Source organism: Streptopelia decaocto (assembly GCF_964273445.1).
Source record: "Streptopelia decaocto genome assembly, chromosome: 18".
Taxonomy (NCBI): Eukaryota; Metazoa; Chordata; class Aves; order Columbiformes; family Columbidae; genus Streptopelia; species Streptopelia decaocto.
In genome coordinates this window covers 9,912,214-9,928,631 of record NC_138673.1, presented here as the reverse complement: position 1 = coordinate 9,928,631, position 16,418 = coordinate 9,912,214, and the positions used below count along the sequence as shown (strand labels likewise).

General features: G+C 47.8%; 1 protein-coding gene across 1 annotated transcript in view; it reads left to right on the top strand.

The window, feature by feature from the left end:
• ACACA (acetyl-CoA carboxylase alpha) overlaps positions 1 to 16,418 on the top strand; it is a 107,764-nt gene that overhangs the window by 42,362 nt on the left and 48,984 nt on the right. Inside the window, exons 29-38 of the mRNA XM_082068792.1 lie at positions 5,056 to 5,079; positions 6,735 to 6,878; positions 7,466 to 7,562; positions 7,982 to 8,089; positions 9,438 to 9,494; positions 9,808 to 9,852; positions 12,507 to 12,548; positions 12,867 to 13,082; positions 13,195 to 13,350; positions 14,766 to 14,969. Of these exons, the coding sequence (XP_081924918.1) occupies positions 5,056 to 5,079; positions 6,735 to 6,878; positions 7,466 to 7,562; positions 7,982 to 8,089; positions 9,438 to 9,494; positions 9,808 to 9,852; positions 12,507 to 12,548; positions 12,867 to 13,082; positions 13,195 to 13,350; positions 14,766 to 14,969 (1,093 nt within the window). The remainder of the gene's footprint in view (positions 1 to 5,055; positions 5,080 to 6,734; positions 6,879 to 7,465; positions 7,563 to 7,981; positions 8,090 to 9,437; positions 9,495 to 9,807; positions 9,853 to 12,506; positions 12,549 to 12,866; positions 13,083 to 13,194; positions 13,351 to 14,765; positions 14,970 to 16,418) is intronic.

The following is a 16,418-nucleotide window of genomic DNA, read 5'->3' as shown; positions in this document are numbered from 1 at the left end:
GGGGAGGGTGCTGAGGCACCGTGGTGCAGGGTACTGAGGTTCTGGCGTTAGCACGGAGTGTAGAGCTAAGCAGGCTGTAAAGGCAGATCTTATGTTAAGCCCAAGACACAGAAATCTCAAAACTCTGCCTTGCTTAAGTTGTCTTTGTTGGTTTCGACCATGTGTGTCCATGGTGTGTTTTCTGTACTTTCTGTAGGATGAACTTTTAGACTGAGAAGGTAGAAATGGATTCCAAGGGCAAACCCCAAAGCCAAAATATCCCAGTGACCAAGCAAAATGTCCCTTGGAGCTCTGCAGGGCTGGGTCCTGATGAACCAGGAGAGATACCAGATTGCCCATGAGCATCCTCTGGTGGAGCTGGTGGTAGTTGTGTGGCCCACACATTTCTCAGCACTTTATCAGATATTTTTAAGCCCTGGTCCCCTTTGTGTCTAATTGCTGTGAACACTCAAGGACCTGAATTTCACTGGAGCAAATATTGATGTCGAGCAAATTGCAAACTTTTAATTGTGGCTATATTTAAATTCTTTGTTAGTGGTGTTTAACCCCACTATGCTTTTCCTTAATTGTAACAAAAACAATCACAGGCACTACTTCTGATCTGAGTAGTCACAGCCAGGCACTCAGGCTTTGTATTTCTGGCCACTGAATGATTGCCATCAACTACCCCCAGGAAAGCTTCACATGGAAGCAGAGGGGAAAGAAAAACTGTTAAATGTGCTCACAAAGTCATAGAAATGCAGCGTGCTCCTGGTGGGTTTTGTGGGCAGAAGCAGTTTGGGGAATTATTTGTTTAAATTAATAGAAAACATCCTGTTGTAAGAATCCCCACTGATCCTGATTGCGAGGGTAAGATGTAGGGAGAAAAACTGCTTACACTTGAAAGCACAGAGGGCTTTACAGGTGCACGGCGGAACCAGTGCTGCTGCTGCGCTCAGTGCAGTTTGAAACCCTCCACGTCGAGGGGGCTGCAGTAAATCCCACCTGGAGAAAGCAGAACGAGGGTACAGAGGGGACACCGATGGCTCCGTGCTGTGCTGAGCACTATGAGCTCTGCTATGAGCACTGCTCCTCAGCCAACCAAGGTCTTGGGGGAGCCGCCGTGAGGAGACGAGCCCCGTTCTGAGCTGTTCTGTGCTTCCCCTGTCCAGCCTGCCCTGCTGGGCTGGGTCTGCTGGAATATTGCTGGTGTTGAGAGGGTTCAGCTCCCTTTGTGCGCACGGCGAGGCAGTGACAGACACTGAAAGGCCTTCCCGAGGTGTTCACATGAAACAGGGCTTGCCTATTCTTAGCTCAGAATCTCCTGTTCAAAGAAACATTGTGTGCCTAGTGTAGGCAAAGGGAATTATCGTGCCTTTTCAACAGGAGAAATTTTTTTTCTAGTAATCCCCCTCTCCTGCTTTCGAACAGCCTTTTTTATGCCTGAAGCTGTAAGGTTTAAATTAAAGTGGGACGTTGTCTGCCATCACCAGCTTGAGGAGCTGCAGCCCCAGCCATGCTGCTCAGCCCCTTCCCTTCTCTTCCCTTCCCTTCCCTTCCCTTCCCTTCCCTTCCCTTCCCTTCCCTTCCCTTCCCTTCCCTTCCCTTCCCTTCCCTTCCCTTCCCTTCCCTTCCCTTCCCTTCCCTTCCCTTCCCTTCCCTTCCCTTCCCTTCCCTTCCCTTCCCTTCCCTTCCCTTCCCTTCCCTTCCCTTCCCTTCCCTTCCCTTCCCTTCCCTTCCCTTCCCTTCCCTTCCCTTCCCTTCCCGTCACAAGGGAAGAGCTCAGAGGTAAACGTGTCTTCACAAACAGGTCCCTCTCTTTGACTCAGAGGTCAATGCTAAGATAGTTACTGACAAGGGTGACTTACTGGGCATATCTTTATTTTGGGTATGGCAATGATACCGGAGGTCTCTGCCTTCTGAATATGTTGAGGCCCAGAAGAAACTGAGGTACTACCCAGGCTGTTTTGCCTGCTCGGATGCCTCAGCCGTGCCTTCCCCATCCATCTGTGCATCGAGCCCTCGCCTTCCTTTTGTCCCATGGGCCACCCTGAACTGCCACACTCGCCCTTGAGATGCCCAGCAGGATCTTGAGCAGGGATGTTCCACTGGGAGGTGGAAGCAAAGGAAGCTTTTAGCATTGCAGATTAAGATGTTAAATTTTGATAATTAGCTCAGCTTTAAAGCAAGTTGTACTTCTGAAATGTGGTAAAGAAGATGTCTGATCCCAGCTGACCCTGGTTGTGTTTGGGGTTGGGATGCACACAACTCGGCCAATGCCTTACTGAGGCTTGTTGAATTCAGTCCTGGGACCGCATCCTGCTGGCCATGATGCTTCCGAGGGTGGAATTCGGCTCTAGTCGTTAGTTCTTCATATTTCCAAAGGGATCAGTGTAGATGTCTCAGCTGTCTCGTGCTTGGTTTTGCCCAGTATCTCCTGTTTCTGTGGCTGTTTGTTGTCACCGTTGGACTTCGGTGTTGCTGATTTCAAGGCTTCGGAGTGGTGCTTGATCTCCCCTCTGCTGTCTCCTGATGTTTTATCATCTATGGAGTATTTTGGTTGTTCTTTTGTTGTCAGCCTCTTCCTTAGCTTACAGGTAGAAACTGTTTGGAAGGCTGAAATCCAAATTAAATAATGCTGCTTCCAAACAGTGCTCTTTACAGAAGAGTAAGAAACCAAAACTCACACTTAAAACGGTGTTTTTTAGGTTCCTTCCCACCATCATTTTCTAACAACATACAATTTGAATTTCTGACACAATGGAAGCGTTTTATGCGGACTAAAGTAGTCACTAAAACAGCCTCTTGCGTCAGGGTTTGGGTTGCTGGCTGAACCAGCCGCTGGAGACCCAGCGCGTGGTCGAGGGGGTCACTGGGGAGCCCCAGGTCCCTCCCGGCTGTGGGACCGGCTGCCAAATCCCCGCAGGGACACCTGGAAATCCCCGCGGCTCCGTGCTGAGGGTTCCGCGTTAATTAGGCAGCAGGAATGTGCTGCAGTTCCCTTGGCTTCCCTGTTTCAGAAAGGGCAAAACCTTCCAGCAGAGCAAAGAAAGGGCTGTTGAAGGGGCAGCAAACTGAATGGAACGACGATAATTTTATGCAAATTGGACTTCAGTAGCAGATTCAGCCTGGCTGAATCACAGAGGGAGCAGAAGAATGAGGAGAGAAAGAGGGAGAGGAAAAACCCAATCAAAATGTATGGTTTGAGGCATGTTTCACAGCCTTCTGTTTAGATTCTTCTGCAGAAATGAAGCAACACAAGAGGCATGCCACTGCTCCCAGCCAGTGCAATTGCTCTTTCTCCTGTGGTACTGCTGTTAATAACTACAAGTGGGTTATTGAGCTGACCTCTGCCGATTCCGCTTTGCCGCCCGCTTTCCGAAGCTTCGCCCGCGCTGGCGCAGCTTGGCCTGGCCAGCGGCGCTTTGCATGCGTTGCCGTCCTCGACATCGGGAACACGCCCTTCGAAAAACAAAAACAGGAAGGGCAAGGGAAACAAATCCAAATTCAAGCAGGGGGGCGAGCGGGTTTCGTTTGGTTGAGCAGAAGGAGCAATTGTAGTGGCAGTGGAGCAGATTCTAGTGAGATCAGCTTCCCCCATCAGGAAGGACCTTTGTGAAAGTTCAGAGAGCCAGGGAGAAGGGCTGGAGTTCTGACAGAAAGGACGAGGAAAGGAGCATTTGTGATGCCGGGTTTTTCCCGTCTGTTTCTGAAAGCTTTGCAGAGACCATTACACAGGTGTACCAGGCGTAGAGTCTGCTCCAGACTGTTTTTCCAGCTGAAGCAGATCACATGCAGCTTTCCCACCATTTACCAAAACCATCTCAAGCCCCAGAGACCTTGTGGCCGTTTCGGTCCTGCCCACAGGCCCTATTGCTCTCCTCACTGCCTCCAAATGAATTAAATACTCGTGTTACTTCCCATTGATACGTCTTTAGGCCGTTTTTTGCTTTCTCCTGTATGGCTTAAGGAGATCATGGGAATTCTTCGTGTCCCTACCAGTAACACACCAAACATACAACCTTGTAGTGAATCTGACTGTGCTGTGACAAACCTGGTTTGCAAACGGGACCGGGCACAGCTGGTGTGACCATGGGAACACACTGGTCATTAAGTACCGAGGCTTCATGGTCTCGCCCATGGTGAAGGACGTTAAGAAGGTCTGTGCTTCGGCCTCCTGCAGGTTTCTGCAGGGAGGGGAGGGTGAATGTCCAGTTACATGCTCCCCGAAGCTTTGCTTTCAATCTTTCCACGTTGGCTGATGTCTTTGCACAAGCCTCCTGCGTGCATGTATTTTTTTTCATTTTAATCTTTACTATTTTGAATGTCAGATCACAGCAATTCCTACGTCTTGCATGGAGCAATATGCTGCCTTATGCTCGTAGCCAGGACAGGTGACACTGTGCTGTTCCTGTGCTGGTATGAAAACGTGCCCCTCACCTTATTTCTGGCATAAGAGCATCACTGCGGCTCAGTCCGCATGCAAAACCGTGAAGACTTGGACCGGTGTTGTAAAAGGAACTGTAAATTTTTCCTAAAATTAGCTTTTTTTTGGTATTCAAGGTCTTGAATGCTGAACTGCAAAGCATCCCATGGGGTTTATGTGTGCGCTTATGCCTGCGCTGCTGTGGGCCAGCGCCGCTGCTTAGCGCAGGGCTTGGGCAGCCAGCACCGGGCTTGTTGCCCTGAACCTGTTGCAGTCTCCCCGTGCGATGTGGTCGCTTTGCGCATCTGCTGCAAACTCCCCCTCTGGTCTTGCTTGTGAGGCTCACGTGGTGAATGCAAAGGGCTCGAGGTGGGTCCGATAAGGGTGCTGGAGAACCGCAGGGTGTCTTGCAAACGCACTGTTTCCCTGGGGTGTGTGTGTGTACATGGCCTGTGCTCTCTGCACAGCGCAGGCCAGCGGCGGGTGCCGTCCCACGGTCAGTGAACCGGAATTCTGCCTGACAACCGGAGGGGTGACAAATTCTCATTTAGTAAATTGTAAAGTTGTTGCTGGTCTGTGGATCAGCTTGATGGTAGTTCTTGATGATGGCTTTCACTAACCAATCTGTAACTGTGGTTGTTTGATTACAGAGGGAACATCCCCACGCTAAACAGGTACGGTACTTGTCATCTTTTAAAATTGGAAAAGACGCATTAGAAAGAAGTAGCCTAATACTTAATGTTTTAATGTGTTTTGTTTTAGTGCCCTTTACTTGGGAAGCTCTCAAACATAACTCTTCTTTTTCCTTCCCTTTTCCTCTCCCTTTGTCTAAAACATGTTTTCAGCTTTTCTTTACCATTCCAAAGAGCTTTGCATGCAGCGATGTTTCAAACGCCCTTTGCCGGGTGCCTCGGCCCGTCTGCCCCGAGGCACACGGCAAATTCCCAGCAGAACGCAGTTTCCAGGGGGTGTTTGGAGCTGTGGCCCCTCGCCCGGTGAACCTGCTGCTACTCTGGGTTCTTGTGACGAGCTTAGAATTTGTCGAGGCTGCTTCACCTCCCTCCCACCATAGATGAATCTGCATCTCCACCAGCTGACAGCATGTTTTGTTGTGTTTTGGACACTAATTTTTCCTCCCGTGTCTCAGTTGAAAAGTATTTCTTGTTTGAAATAATACATGAGAAATGTCTGCTGTCTTTTTGTTTAGTTACTGTTCTGTGGTATTTTTTTGTATTAGTTGTAAGAAATGTACACCAAGGCATGTCCTGAAAGATCTTTCAAAGTGTGAATACCTATTATTTATTACTGCTTGCAAGCCTATTTAGGGAAAAATAGTAAAAATGGGCTTGAAAGTCCCATGGCTCTTAATGAGAGATAAATTGTGGGAACACAGAGTGACTATAAACGTGGAGAGCTATTAATCAAGCTGATGATACTTCAGACTTGTTAACAGGGTACGTAGGACCGTATCACAGTGCTTTTCTGTATATGGAAAGAAAGAATCTTAGCAAGGCTGGTGAGCGGCCGTGTCAGCGATCCCAGTCAGGTCTTTAAAAAGAAAACAACATAACAATAATAATAATACCCCAGGAGCACCAACCTGCGCTGGGCGCTGCTCAAATGGAGCAAAAGAGACGAGCGGGGGCAGCGGCAGAGTTGGTAAAGCGTGGCTTAAATTAGATGGAGGAGCACGTGAATCTGAGCAGCAGTCAGGGCGGAAAGCGTTGTAAGGGGACGCGTTCAGGGCAGGGATACTGGTGTACGACTGTAGAGATCCCTGTTTCCAGTGCAGGATTTTAGAGGGGTCACTGTGCCACGCTGCGTTTGAGGAGCGTGAATTAACAGTATCACTGTGGAAGCATTGAGATAATATAGCTGGGTATGCTTCAAGTTAATTTGTAAGAATTTACTAAATCTTTCAAGTGTCAAACCTTAGAGTGATTGTTGTTTATCTCAGCATTCCGCCTGTAAAGCCAAACGTACACACAGGAGGAAAAATGCGTTCAGCTTTGCATAGTCATAGTTCACCTGTCATCTCAAGAAACTCCTTCAGAAGTACTTGTTTTAAAGGCTTAGAATGTTATTTCCCAACCATTTTAAGTGTTCCTGGACACGGGGACAAGGTCTGGGTGAGGACATTGGTGGCAGCAGGGACACGGCAGCGTTGAGGGCTCGGGGCGGCCAGCGCAGCGGGTCTGAGGCGCTGCGGCGCTAACGAACGCGCGGTTAGACGGGCTCAACAGCCGCGCCTCATGCTCAAAGCACACGCACGTGACAGATCTTTCTCCCTTGTCCCTGCTAACTGTGGTCTCGTTGGGTTGCCGTTTAGAATGTCCTTCTCTTCCAACCTCAATCACTACGGGATGGTCCACGTGGCGAGCGTGAGCGACGTCCTGCTGGACAACTCGTTCACTCCGCCGTGCCAGCGCATGGGCGGGATGGTCTCCTTCCGCACCTTCGAGGATTTTGTCAGGTACGTGGGGAAGGCTGGCGATTGTTTGTGTCACCAGCTTCACGGTGCGCCCAAATGGAACTGCACAAAACCTCTGCCTTGTCTAGAGTCAGGTTTAAACTGATCCTGAGCTTGTTTGTTAAGATTCTGGAGTCTCAGGTGGAAGTTTGGGTCCCCTTGTCTGTCTCCTGGCGATAACTGAGGTTCAGGTGGCTGTAGGAGCAGTTTGTGGCCAGAATGATCAGCATCCTGCATTTCTGCAGGCTGGAGATCATTTGCAAATGTGCTGGTTTCTTCTGACGCTCTTGCTCACGTGTATATACATGGGAGGACGTGTTGTTCTTTATGCTTTCAGCCTTCTAGGGGTAGGCAAAACCCCCCTAGCAGAACCTGTAGCAGTTGTGCGGGCCTGTAACCCAAGATCTCTGACAAATGCGGGGAGATCCAGGCTCTGCGGTGGTTGGAGGGTGGGGAGGTGTCGCCTGCTCATCTGCTGAGTTTCTCCTAAGAAGTCCTGGTCTCTCCGTCCCCTCGTTACCCACACGGTGCGTGGCTGTGGGTGGGCTGGCCGGCGTGGCGGTGGCTGACAGTGCTCTGCTGTGTTGCAGGATCTTTGATGAGGTGATGGGTTGCTTCTGTGACTCTCCTCCGCAGAGCCCCACGTTCCCCGAAGCTGGCCATGCTTCCTTGTACGATGAAGACAAGGTACAGTAGATTTTCTTCTTGAGGTTGCGCCCGGGTTGGAAACAGAAGGCGTGCAGAACGTTGCTGGCACTGCGGGCTGGTCCTGCTCACCAGTTGGGGTGCTGGAAGCTGGAGTGAAGAGATTTATGTATTTATTTGTGTGATTTTTTGCTTGTTCCACAGTAAATGGTTTGAAGTAGGTGGCCATTTCCTGACCCTGTGCTAAAACTACACCTGAGTCTCTTCCCCTCCATGTGAATTTAGTTTGTAGTGTTTAACATTAGCAGCATTATGGGATCCACAGCAGCGTAACTGAGCGCTTAGACCCACAATTAGGTTTCCAGACCTTCTCTGTGTTTTAGGGGTGTTTCTGGGGCTGCACTCACAGGGGTTAAGTTGCTAACAGTTTGTTTATGGGGAATATTTGGTTTAAATCGCAGGCTGCCCGCGAGGAGCCCATTCACATCCTGAACGTTGCCATTAAAACGGACAGTGACGTTGACGATGACGGGCTGGCCGCGATGTTCCGCGAGTTCACGCAGAGCAAGGTGAGCGGCCTGGGCTCCTCTGCAGCTCTGGGCCGGCGCAGGACGCGTCCTTCTGCTTGGAAAACTCATTATGTTCCAGTTGGTTTGGTTTTTAAACAAACAAGTGCAACAGTGACATCTTTCAGCAGCTTCCTGTCTCTTTAAGAAAAGAAAATAATCAAATATAACAATTTAAAACTACTTCTGCCTTTCCTCTGCTCGATCGTGCTCCAGGCATTTCATGGGAGGGGATAAAAGGAAAGAAATAAAGAAAAAAATTCCCAAACACATTAAACTATCAAATAGGTTGATCCAAATTGTCCAAATAATCTTCTAGTCCCAGCATGTTGTGTGTGGTTTTTCTAATAGAAATTAGGATCATATACTTGTAAATGACTTGTGGAGGAGATTGCGGCAGTCAGTGTAAATGGAGTTTCTCCAGGTGCTGATGGCTAATCGCTCCGTAATAGCTGTGGACTTGCTGTGAGACCCACATTATTACGATGTAATCAGAATCCTGTTGCTATGCTGTTATTGTCTGCCACTTGTGGAATTTTAAAAGCAATAACAATTTTTGCTTTTTAAATCATGGCATTATTAAAGTTATTTTCTTCCTCTTGCCATGAATATAGTCACTGATGCTCATTTTCAAAGGGCTTAACCTTAGTGAAACATTTCAGTCTGTGCTGAAAGGGGTTGTTTTGTTCCTGCTCTCGCTGAGTTCTTCTTGCTTTTTATTTTCTTTGCTTTTAAATTGGAAAAAAAGGAGGAGAAAGGAAAAAGTTTTAGAAAGAGAAGCAGAATTGTGAGATCTTAACATTTGAAAAGATCAGTGGTGTGGCAAATACCGATGGCAGCGCCCATTGGAAATGGGGCTGAGTGGAACGTGCTAGTGAAGCACCCAGAGTGGATGTTCTCTCCTCTGTTTGAAAAAACTGATTAAAACCTGTTGGTGATCACCTTTGCAAATGGACACATCCGTCCTTTGGTCCGGGGTGTCCGTGTTTGTGGTGCCAGGCGCTGCCTGGGCCCGGTTCTTTAAAACTCCCGTCCCGTTGCCATGTCTGCTCTGTGCTGCCCTCCAAAAGTCACCTTTGCAAAAGGGAATATTTCCTGCGAGCCTTGTCAGCGACTCTTGTGCTTTGCCTGTGTGGGATGTCGTGTTCTTGGGCTTTGCTCGCTGACCTCTTTGGGTTTAAGGTGTTTGCTGCTGTGCTGCTGGGCGATGATCCGGTTGGAAATGGGCTGGGGGCTGGCGCAGGGATGCTGGGGCCTGGAGAGCTGCTTTGGTTCGGAGAACATTTTGCCATGTTTTTGATGTCTTTTCCTGTGAATCCACTCACCTGATGCCATCCTTGCCTTTTGACAGAAATCCGTCCTGATCGAACACGGGATTCGGAGGCTGACGTTCCTTGTAGCACAAAAGGTATTTTGATACAATATCTCTCATGCTGCGTAGAACTCTGTGGTTTTGAGATCATCATAGCATTGGCATTTGACATGTTTTTTTTTCCAAATTAAATGCTCTTCAACTATATTTAATTCTCTCTTCACTGTTTTTGTTCTCTCAAGTTTGAGATGGTTTCGATGAATTCACTTAAAATTAATTTACAATTGTAAACAATCTTGACACCTCTTGTATTGATGAATTAATTAAGTTTTGATTGTCACCCTAATTGCTAGCTTTCTTCTGCCTTTCTTTTTTTCCCTTCCTGTGTTTGTATGTTCCGTTTGTTAAGGACTTCAGGAAACAGGTCAACTATGAGGTGGATCAGAGATTTCACGTGAGTACCAGGGGCCTGGACACGGGGGGATTGCTGACCCGAGGCCACAGACACCCGAGTGCCTCCAGGCTTCTCGTTTGGTTCTTAGTCAGGCATTTAATGCCCATCTTGGTGTCAGAATAAGAGAAGTAATTAAACAAATATCTGACTTCAAATGCTGGAGTTGGCCTTTTGCGTTTGGTGGGGCTGTTCACGTGCTAAAGTCTCTCGTTACCCGCTGAACTCCTGACCGCCACATTCATAAAGATCTTGCTTGTTTCTGTATTGTTTTGTAGTCTAAAATGTAATGATACAATTAATTTTTGTATTATTTCTTATGTAGGGTGGTGATTTCTTTAGGCTTCTTATTGATTTTAAAATAACTTAGAGGAGTAGTAGAAGTGACTGGCTGCATTTCACATAACGGCTTTGTGGCATGACAAATGTTTGCTCTTACTGCTGAGAATTACTTCTCTCCCAGGGCCTGGGTGTCAGGGGGAGCAAGGTGGCAACGTAAGGCAAAAACCAGAGTTTTAGCCCTTGTGTGTCTACTTTACAACTCTGAAAGTTAACGAGAGTCTTGAAAGTGCGGGAAGTTCATCCTGTGTCCATCAGCGCTGGTTTAGCAGCTTCATGAAATGAAAACCAGTTTACAAACCGGCAGAAATAGCATTTGAACAAATGTGGGCATCACCTCGTGGGAACCGCTGCCCACAGTGCAGATATGGATCAACAGCCCGTGTGGGAAACTGGGCTCCTGGGAGAGGTGTTGGGACCTTCGGCAACAACGTCCAGGAGGCGTTAGAGAACTGAAGTGGTACTTGGGGAGTGAACAGGACGGTCTGTGGGCGGCGCTGGGCTGTGTGTGGGGGAATGAAAGGAGCCGTGTCCACACAGTGCTGAGCTGCGTGGGGCGCGAGGGGCTGTGGGCACGCCCGGCGGGTCACCCTCGGGGACCCTGGGTGGGCGTCAGTCTCCGTTACCATCTCCTACACTATTCCGTTTAGTACTGGACCAACTATTAACTTAGTCAGGGCCTGGGCTTGGGTTTGTTTTTGTTTTAATTACAGTCTATATAATTAGTTCCCAGCATGTTGAGGTAATAGAGAGTTGCTCCAGCAGGCTTCCAATTTCCTCATCTCATTAGGTTTTTAACGTGATTATTAGTATAATAATCAACTATGATGATTTCTGTTGTAGCTTTTCACATTCTGCAGTTTGCAGGGTGTCTTGATTGGCTAATTTAGGCAAATTATTTTGATTGTCTTGATGATGGTTGGTTGATTAGAACACAGCGGGGGTATAATTCTTCTGCTCAGGAAATGGAGCACTCTTTTGGATTTTGGTACCGGAGCACTGAGAGTTTTGTGTGCGTGCACATCTAATGGTTGTGTTGGCCCACACCACCAGTCAGATGCTTGGAAGCAAAGACAGTGGTGGGTGAGCACGGCTGATGTGAGGAGCCATCAGCAGCGTGCCCAGCAGCGCGGGCGGGAGGGATTCGGAACAGAAGCGAGGACACATGGCAGTGGTTGTGTTCGCAGAGTGCAGCTGATGCTCCGCGCTCACCGAACGTGCCCGTTGCCTGAATTTTCAGGCAGGTTTTCCTGAGGCGCTGGCTGGTCTGGAGGACACGCTCCAGGCAAGAGCAGCTTGTTGTGTTCAACTGAGAGTCATCAAGCGAAGTTCTAGGGACTGTTCTCTATAGGAGGCGAAGAAAATGATGAGCTAGGTTACTTCTAGCCATAAAAGCCATGTTGCTCAGTAGAGCGTTATCCTCCATCACCATGCACTGAATCCGGCCAGGGCAGCGCGTCTTTCGTTGATAGTGAAACGTGATTCAGAAATTCGGTGGCTAAAGGTCAGATATCTCCTTTTATTCTTACTAAGACAGTTCGGGCAAGTTGTGTATGCTCGTTCCCGTCACCTTTAGCATAAAAGACTGGTATTTGGGGGTTGGTGCAAAGTGTTCACAAAAATTCCTCCACCCAGGAAAATTGCAGAGGACGGGTGGTTTTCCTGGGCGGGAAGCAGGGGGTGGGTGGGAGGTTGCTGTCCAGTCTTTCTCTCTTCTAAGAGATGTGCACAAAAATATAAAACCCTTACAATTTGCTAGGATTTCATCTGTGCAATAGAATAGCAGAGAAACCTAATCATATTTGGGGGACTTTTGTAGAGCACTATTTAATACATGAGGATAATGTTATTTGATTACAATTCATAGTTTTCCTTGGGAAGAAAGTATTTCTAGCAGTAATAGCTATAGAGCTATAGAATACAGATCGTTGTTTTGCGTATGTCTGCTTACACAATGGGGTGTTAATATCATTGTGTGGCTCCCACATATTTCCACAATAATAATAATAATACTGGAAGTTGTTTCCCACTGCCATGTTTGGACAGTTCCGTGTTATTGTCTGCTGATAATTGACAGTAATAACTGAAAGCCAATCAAGTAGTATCTATTGCACTAGCAGTGAAGGGAGGTTTAAAGCACCTCTGCTGCCCTGTGGAAGGTAACTTGGTTTTCCAGCACCTTTTTGATGTTCAAAAGTACCTTGTGGCAACGTGTGGCATCCATCCCCTGTGCTGTGGGGCTGCGGGGGGCCGGGCCGGGAGCAGATCAAGTTGCTTCTGTTTGCAGGGCTAACAGCATCGCTTTTCCTTTCAAACAGAGGGAGTTTCCAAAGTTCTTCACGTTCCGTGCCCGGGATAAGGTGAGTTGTGTATTCTGGAATACTTTTCGCTCAATGTTGGCTTTATCCTTCTTTCACGTAACTGTTCCTGTTCACGTAACTGCCTCAGCCCAGCTTCCCTGCCTGTAGTATTTCAACAACTTCAACACATTTCTTAGTGCTAAAGACTGTGCATCCAACAGAAAACTTGGGGTTGGATTCGTTTGCATTTTAGCTTTTTCATTAAATATGAAATTTCATAATGGGTATTGGCTGGTTCTTCCCCTCCTCAGTGTTTCAGCTTGACTCACCCTCCTCTCTTACCCCCTTTTGTACGTGCGCGGCGCCGGGCGCCCCCAGTTTGAGGAGGACAGGATCTACCGGCACCTGGAGCCGGCTCTGGCTTTCCAGCTGGAGCTGAACCGAATGCGGAATTTTGATCTCACCGCCATTCCCTGTGCCAACCACAAAATGCATCTGTACCTGGGAGCGGCCAAGGTGGAAGTGGGCACGGAGGTGACGGACTACAGGTTCTTCGTCAGGGCCATCATAAGGCACTCGGACCTGATCACCAAGGTGAGTTTTGTCACCCGTGCAATGTCTGTTTCCAAGACAGGGTATAAGACGCTGGTTGTTGGGCTGTGATTTTTGCGTAGAAAATAAGTGATTTGTTGGTAATATCTGGCAGGAAGCCTCCTTTGAGTACCTGCAAAACGAGGGAGAGCGATTGCTTTTGGAAGCCATGGATGAGTTGGAGGTGGCATTTAACAACACCAATGTCCGCACTGACTGCAACCACATCTTCTTAAATTTCGTGCCTACTGTCATCATGGACCCGTCGAAGGTATGGTCTGCTCAGCTCTCAACTGTTTCTTGCGTCTGACTGACTACAATTAAATGGTCTTTTGCTTTCTCTTTATGCCGCCTGTTTGGCAGTGATGAGGGAGGAAAGCTTTGGTTTGTCTTCCAATCTATGAACAAATATTAAAAGTAAGATTTCAGAATGAGCAGAGCTCCTGTTTTTAGTGCAGTAACACTGTCCTTCAGGCAGTGCAGTTCACTTCCTCTGTGGGAACTAAGGAACAGTTTATTAAAACTATGTTTTGTATTTAAAACTAAACTTATTTATTTCAGTATGTGAGATAATTTAAATAAGGAAATAGCTTAAAATGCTCTTCTGTTTGTTACAAAAGCTCAGATTCTACCCAAATAAAACGTAAGTCTTAAAAAGAATTTGTAAATCCAGCTACAAAAAGCAACGCCTCATTTTCGTTCTCTGATACAAAAGCACAGAGATCAACATTATAAATAAATGAACATTAAGCTTTGTTAGATGCATAAATGGAAGTGTTCGGGCTTAAAGCGTGTTTCTGGTTAGCAGAGCCACCACAAACTGCAAAGGCTGCATTGAGTTGAAAATCAACATTCTGTTCATGGTTACCAAAGGATGAGAGTCGACCTTTCCTAATGAGAATAACTGGAAGTTTAAAAAGATTAATTGGTTATCAAAATAAGTATCTCTTGTTTGCTGACTTTCAAGTCATGGTTAAAAACTGGTGGCTTAAATGGCTTTTGAATAAACCCTCTCTCAGTGCATCCGAAATCTGTAGTTCCGGGAAGCTGGGGAGCGGGTGGGATGCGCAGCCCCCGGGAGTTCGGCTGCCAGTGTGTCCTGTGACTTTTCCTGAGCTGCTGGGGAAAAGAGACACTTTATTTTTTGAAAGGATGTTAAAAACAGCCTATAAATTGCTTTCTTTTAATATGCGCTATTTGCCAGCAGTAGTATTTTATAAAGTTTAATAGAACACCAGAAGGCCAAGCTCCGAGTAGTAATTGCTTTGTTGATTTAAAGCACCGTACCGCATGTGCGGTGAAACATGATTATTGTGCATCCAAGTGCTACAGAATGGTTCGTCAAGGATTTCGCTTTGCTGCGTTCGGTGGTTTTTAGCTGTGGGCTGCGCTCGCGGGAGGAAGGGGCTGGAGGGGCAGCGCTGGGCACAGCGTGGTGTGCTGGGGGGAACAAGGAACGGGAAGGGGGATCCAGGGCTCCCCAGCTGGAGTTCAAGGCTTATTAGGAGAACAAACAGGCCACCGAGGTCCTGTGACAGCACAGGGCGTGTGCTGCTGTTGGTGCTCCCACCTCTGCTGGGATGTTCCTCTGGGTGCCCTTGGGGCAGGACCCGGCAGCAGCGGACGGAGGTGCCGAGGTGCTGGATGTGTGCGGAGGGTGAGGGCGGCTCTCGTGCTGTGTTCCAGATCGAGGAGGCGGTGCGGAGCATGGTGATGCGCTACGGGAGCCGCCTCTGGAAGCTCCGCGTCCTCCAAGCCGAGCTCAAGATCAACATTCGGTTGACGCCGACGGGGAAGGCGATTCCCATTCGGCTCTTCCTGACCAATGAGTCGGGCTATTATTTGGACATCAGCCTGTACAAAGAGGTGACGGACTCCCGGACAGGACAGGTATGGCCACATACGGCTCCGTGGTTTGATGTGCAAATATTTTTGGGGGGGACACGTGATACCTGATGAAGCTCGTTTGTGGTGCTTTCAGGTAATACAAAATTGCCATTCAGCTTTGCCGAAGGAAGAAGAATATAATCTTGCAACAGGCAAGAAGGCATGCGAAGTGTAATCAGTTTTGTAAAAGTGCATGTCTTCTAATTGTTTTGTACATACCTTCAGTCATTTGTACATCTGTTTTCTCTGTGGCAGAGCGCTCAAAAAAGTAATAGAAAAGTAATCGCTGTTGGTGCTCATCCTATTATTAATTATACAGTTCCCTGAGTAGACAGAGAAAAGCTGTGAACTCATCTTTTAAATCCTAAAGATATAGGGAATGACCTGGGTAGGGTGATATAAAATTATTGAAGGTGCATTTATATCATTTTTATGAAGCATAATGGTCTCTTTTGTAATGGTTGTGGCTATTCTGGTATTTCTGCTGTTCATGGCGTAGGAATAGTCTGGTTACCTGAAATACTTACATATACTAAAATACATGGAGTCTGGGATGCATAAAAATATTTAAATACAGGCCTGTTTACAGCTCCCTCTGTAATAATCTCTGTGCCGTGCGGCAGCAGCAGTGGAATGAATGAGTGGGGCCGCTGGTGCGCACGGGTGCTGACTCACCTGTTCCCTGCGCTCCCTCGCGGTTCCCAGCGCGGCCTGGCCGTGCGGATCCTGCAGCAGATCGTGTCTGCGCGTTTTACCTCCTTCCCGCCTTCCGGTGCAGATGAGCAGAGCGAAGGACACGTTAATAACCCGCAGTGGCCGAGCTGCGTAGCCGCTTGGGAAGGTCACCTTTCCTCCCCAGCTCTGCCGCTGATGAGCTTCGTGCCTTTGAAGGCAGGATGTGCTTGCGTGTGTACAGCTTTTAGCAACTTCTCCAATGTTTAATTTGTTTATTTGATTCCCCTTCCCCCCCCATATCAAATCAGTTCTATTAACAAATTATACTGCTAGGAATTATTTCAATTAACGCTTTGAGTAGTTGGGAGGAAGGTTTGTCTTAAAAAGCGAATACCTTCAGGCTTTGGAAAGGCCTTTGGTGAATCTTCCCCCTCGTGACACAGTTTGATAGGATGGGTCCAGATCTAAGTATTTTTTCCTGTGTTTTCAGAGGCTTATTTTGGACTTAGAGAGTTGTTCTAAAAAAGTCCAAACATCACTGATGTGCTGGGTGCTGGGCACTTTGATCCCTTCCCAAGAATGGGAAAATAGAGCAATCATGAGCGAGCGCCCTGCTCTGCTGTTCCTGCAGTGCCGAGGGGCTCAGTGCTGACTTCCAGCCCCCCAGAACTGCTCAGAGACCGTCCCGAGATGTGGGGAGAACGGGGCTCCCGGTGCAGAACATCTGAACGCAGACACTGCCGCCAAGACTTGTTACCCTCAAGAAATCTTTCTCCC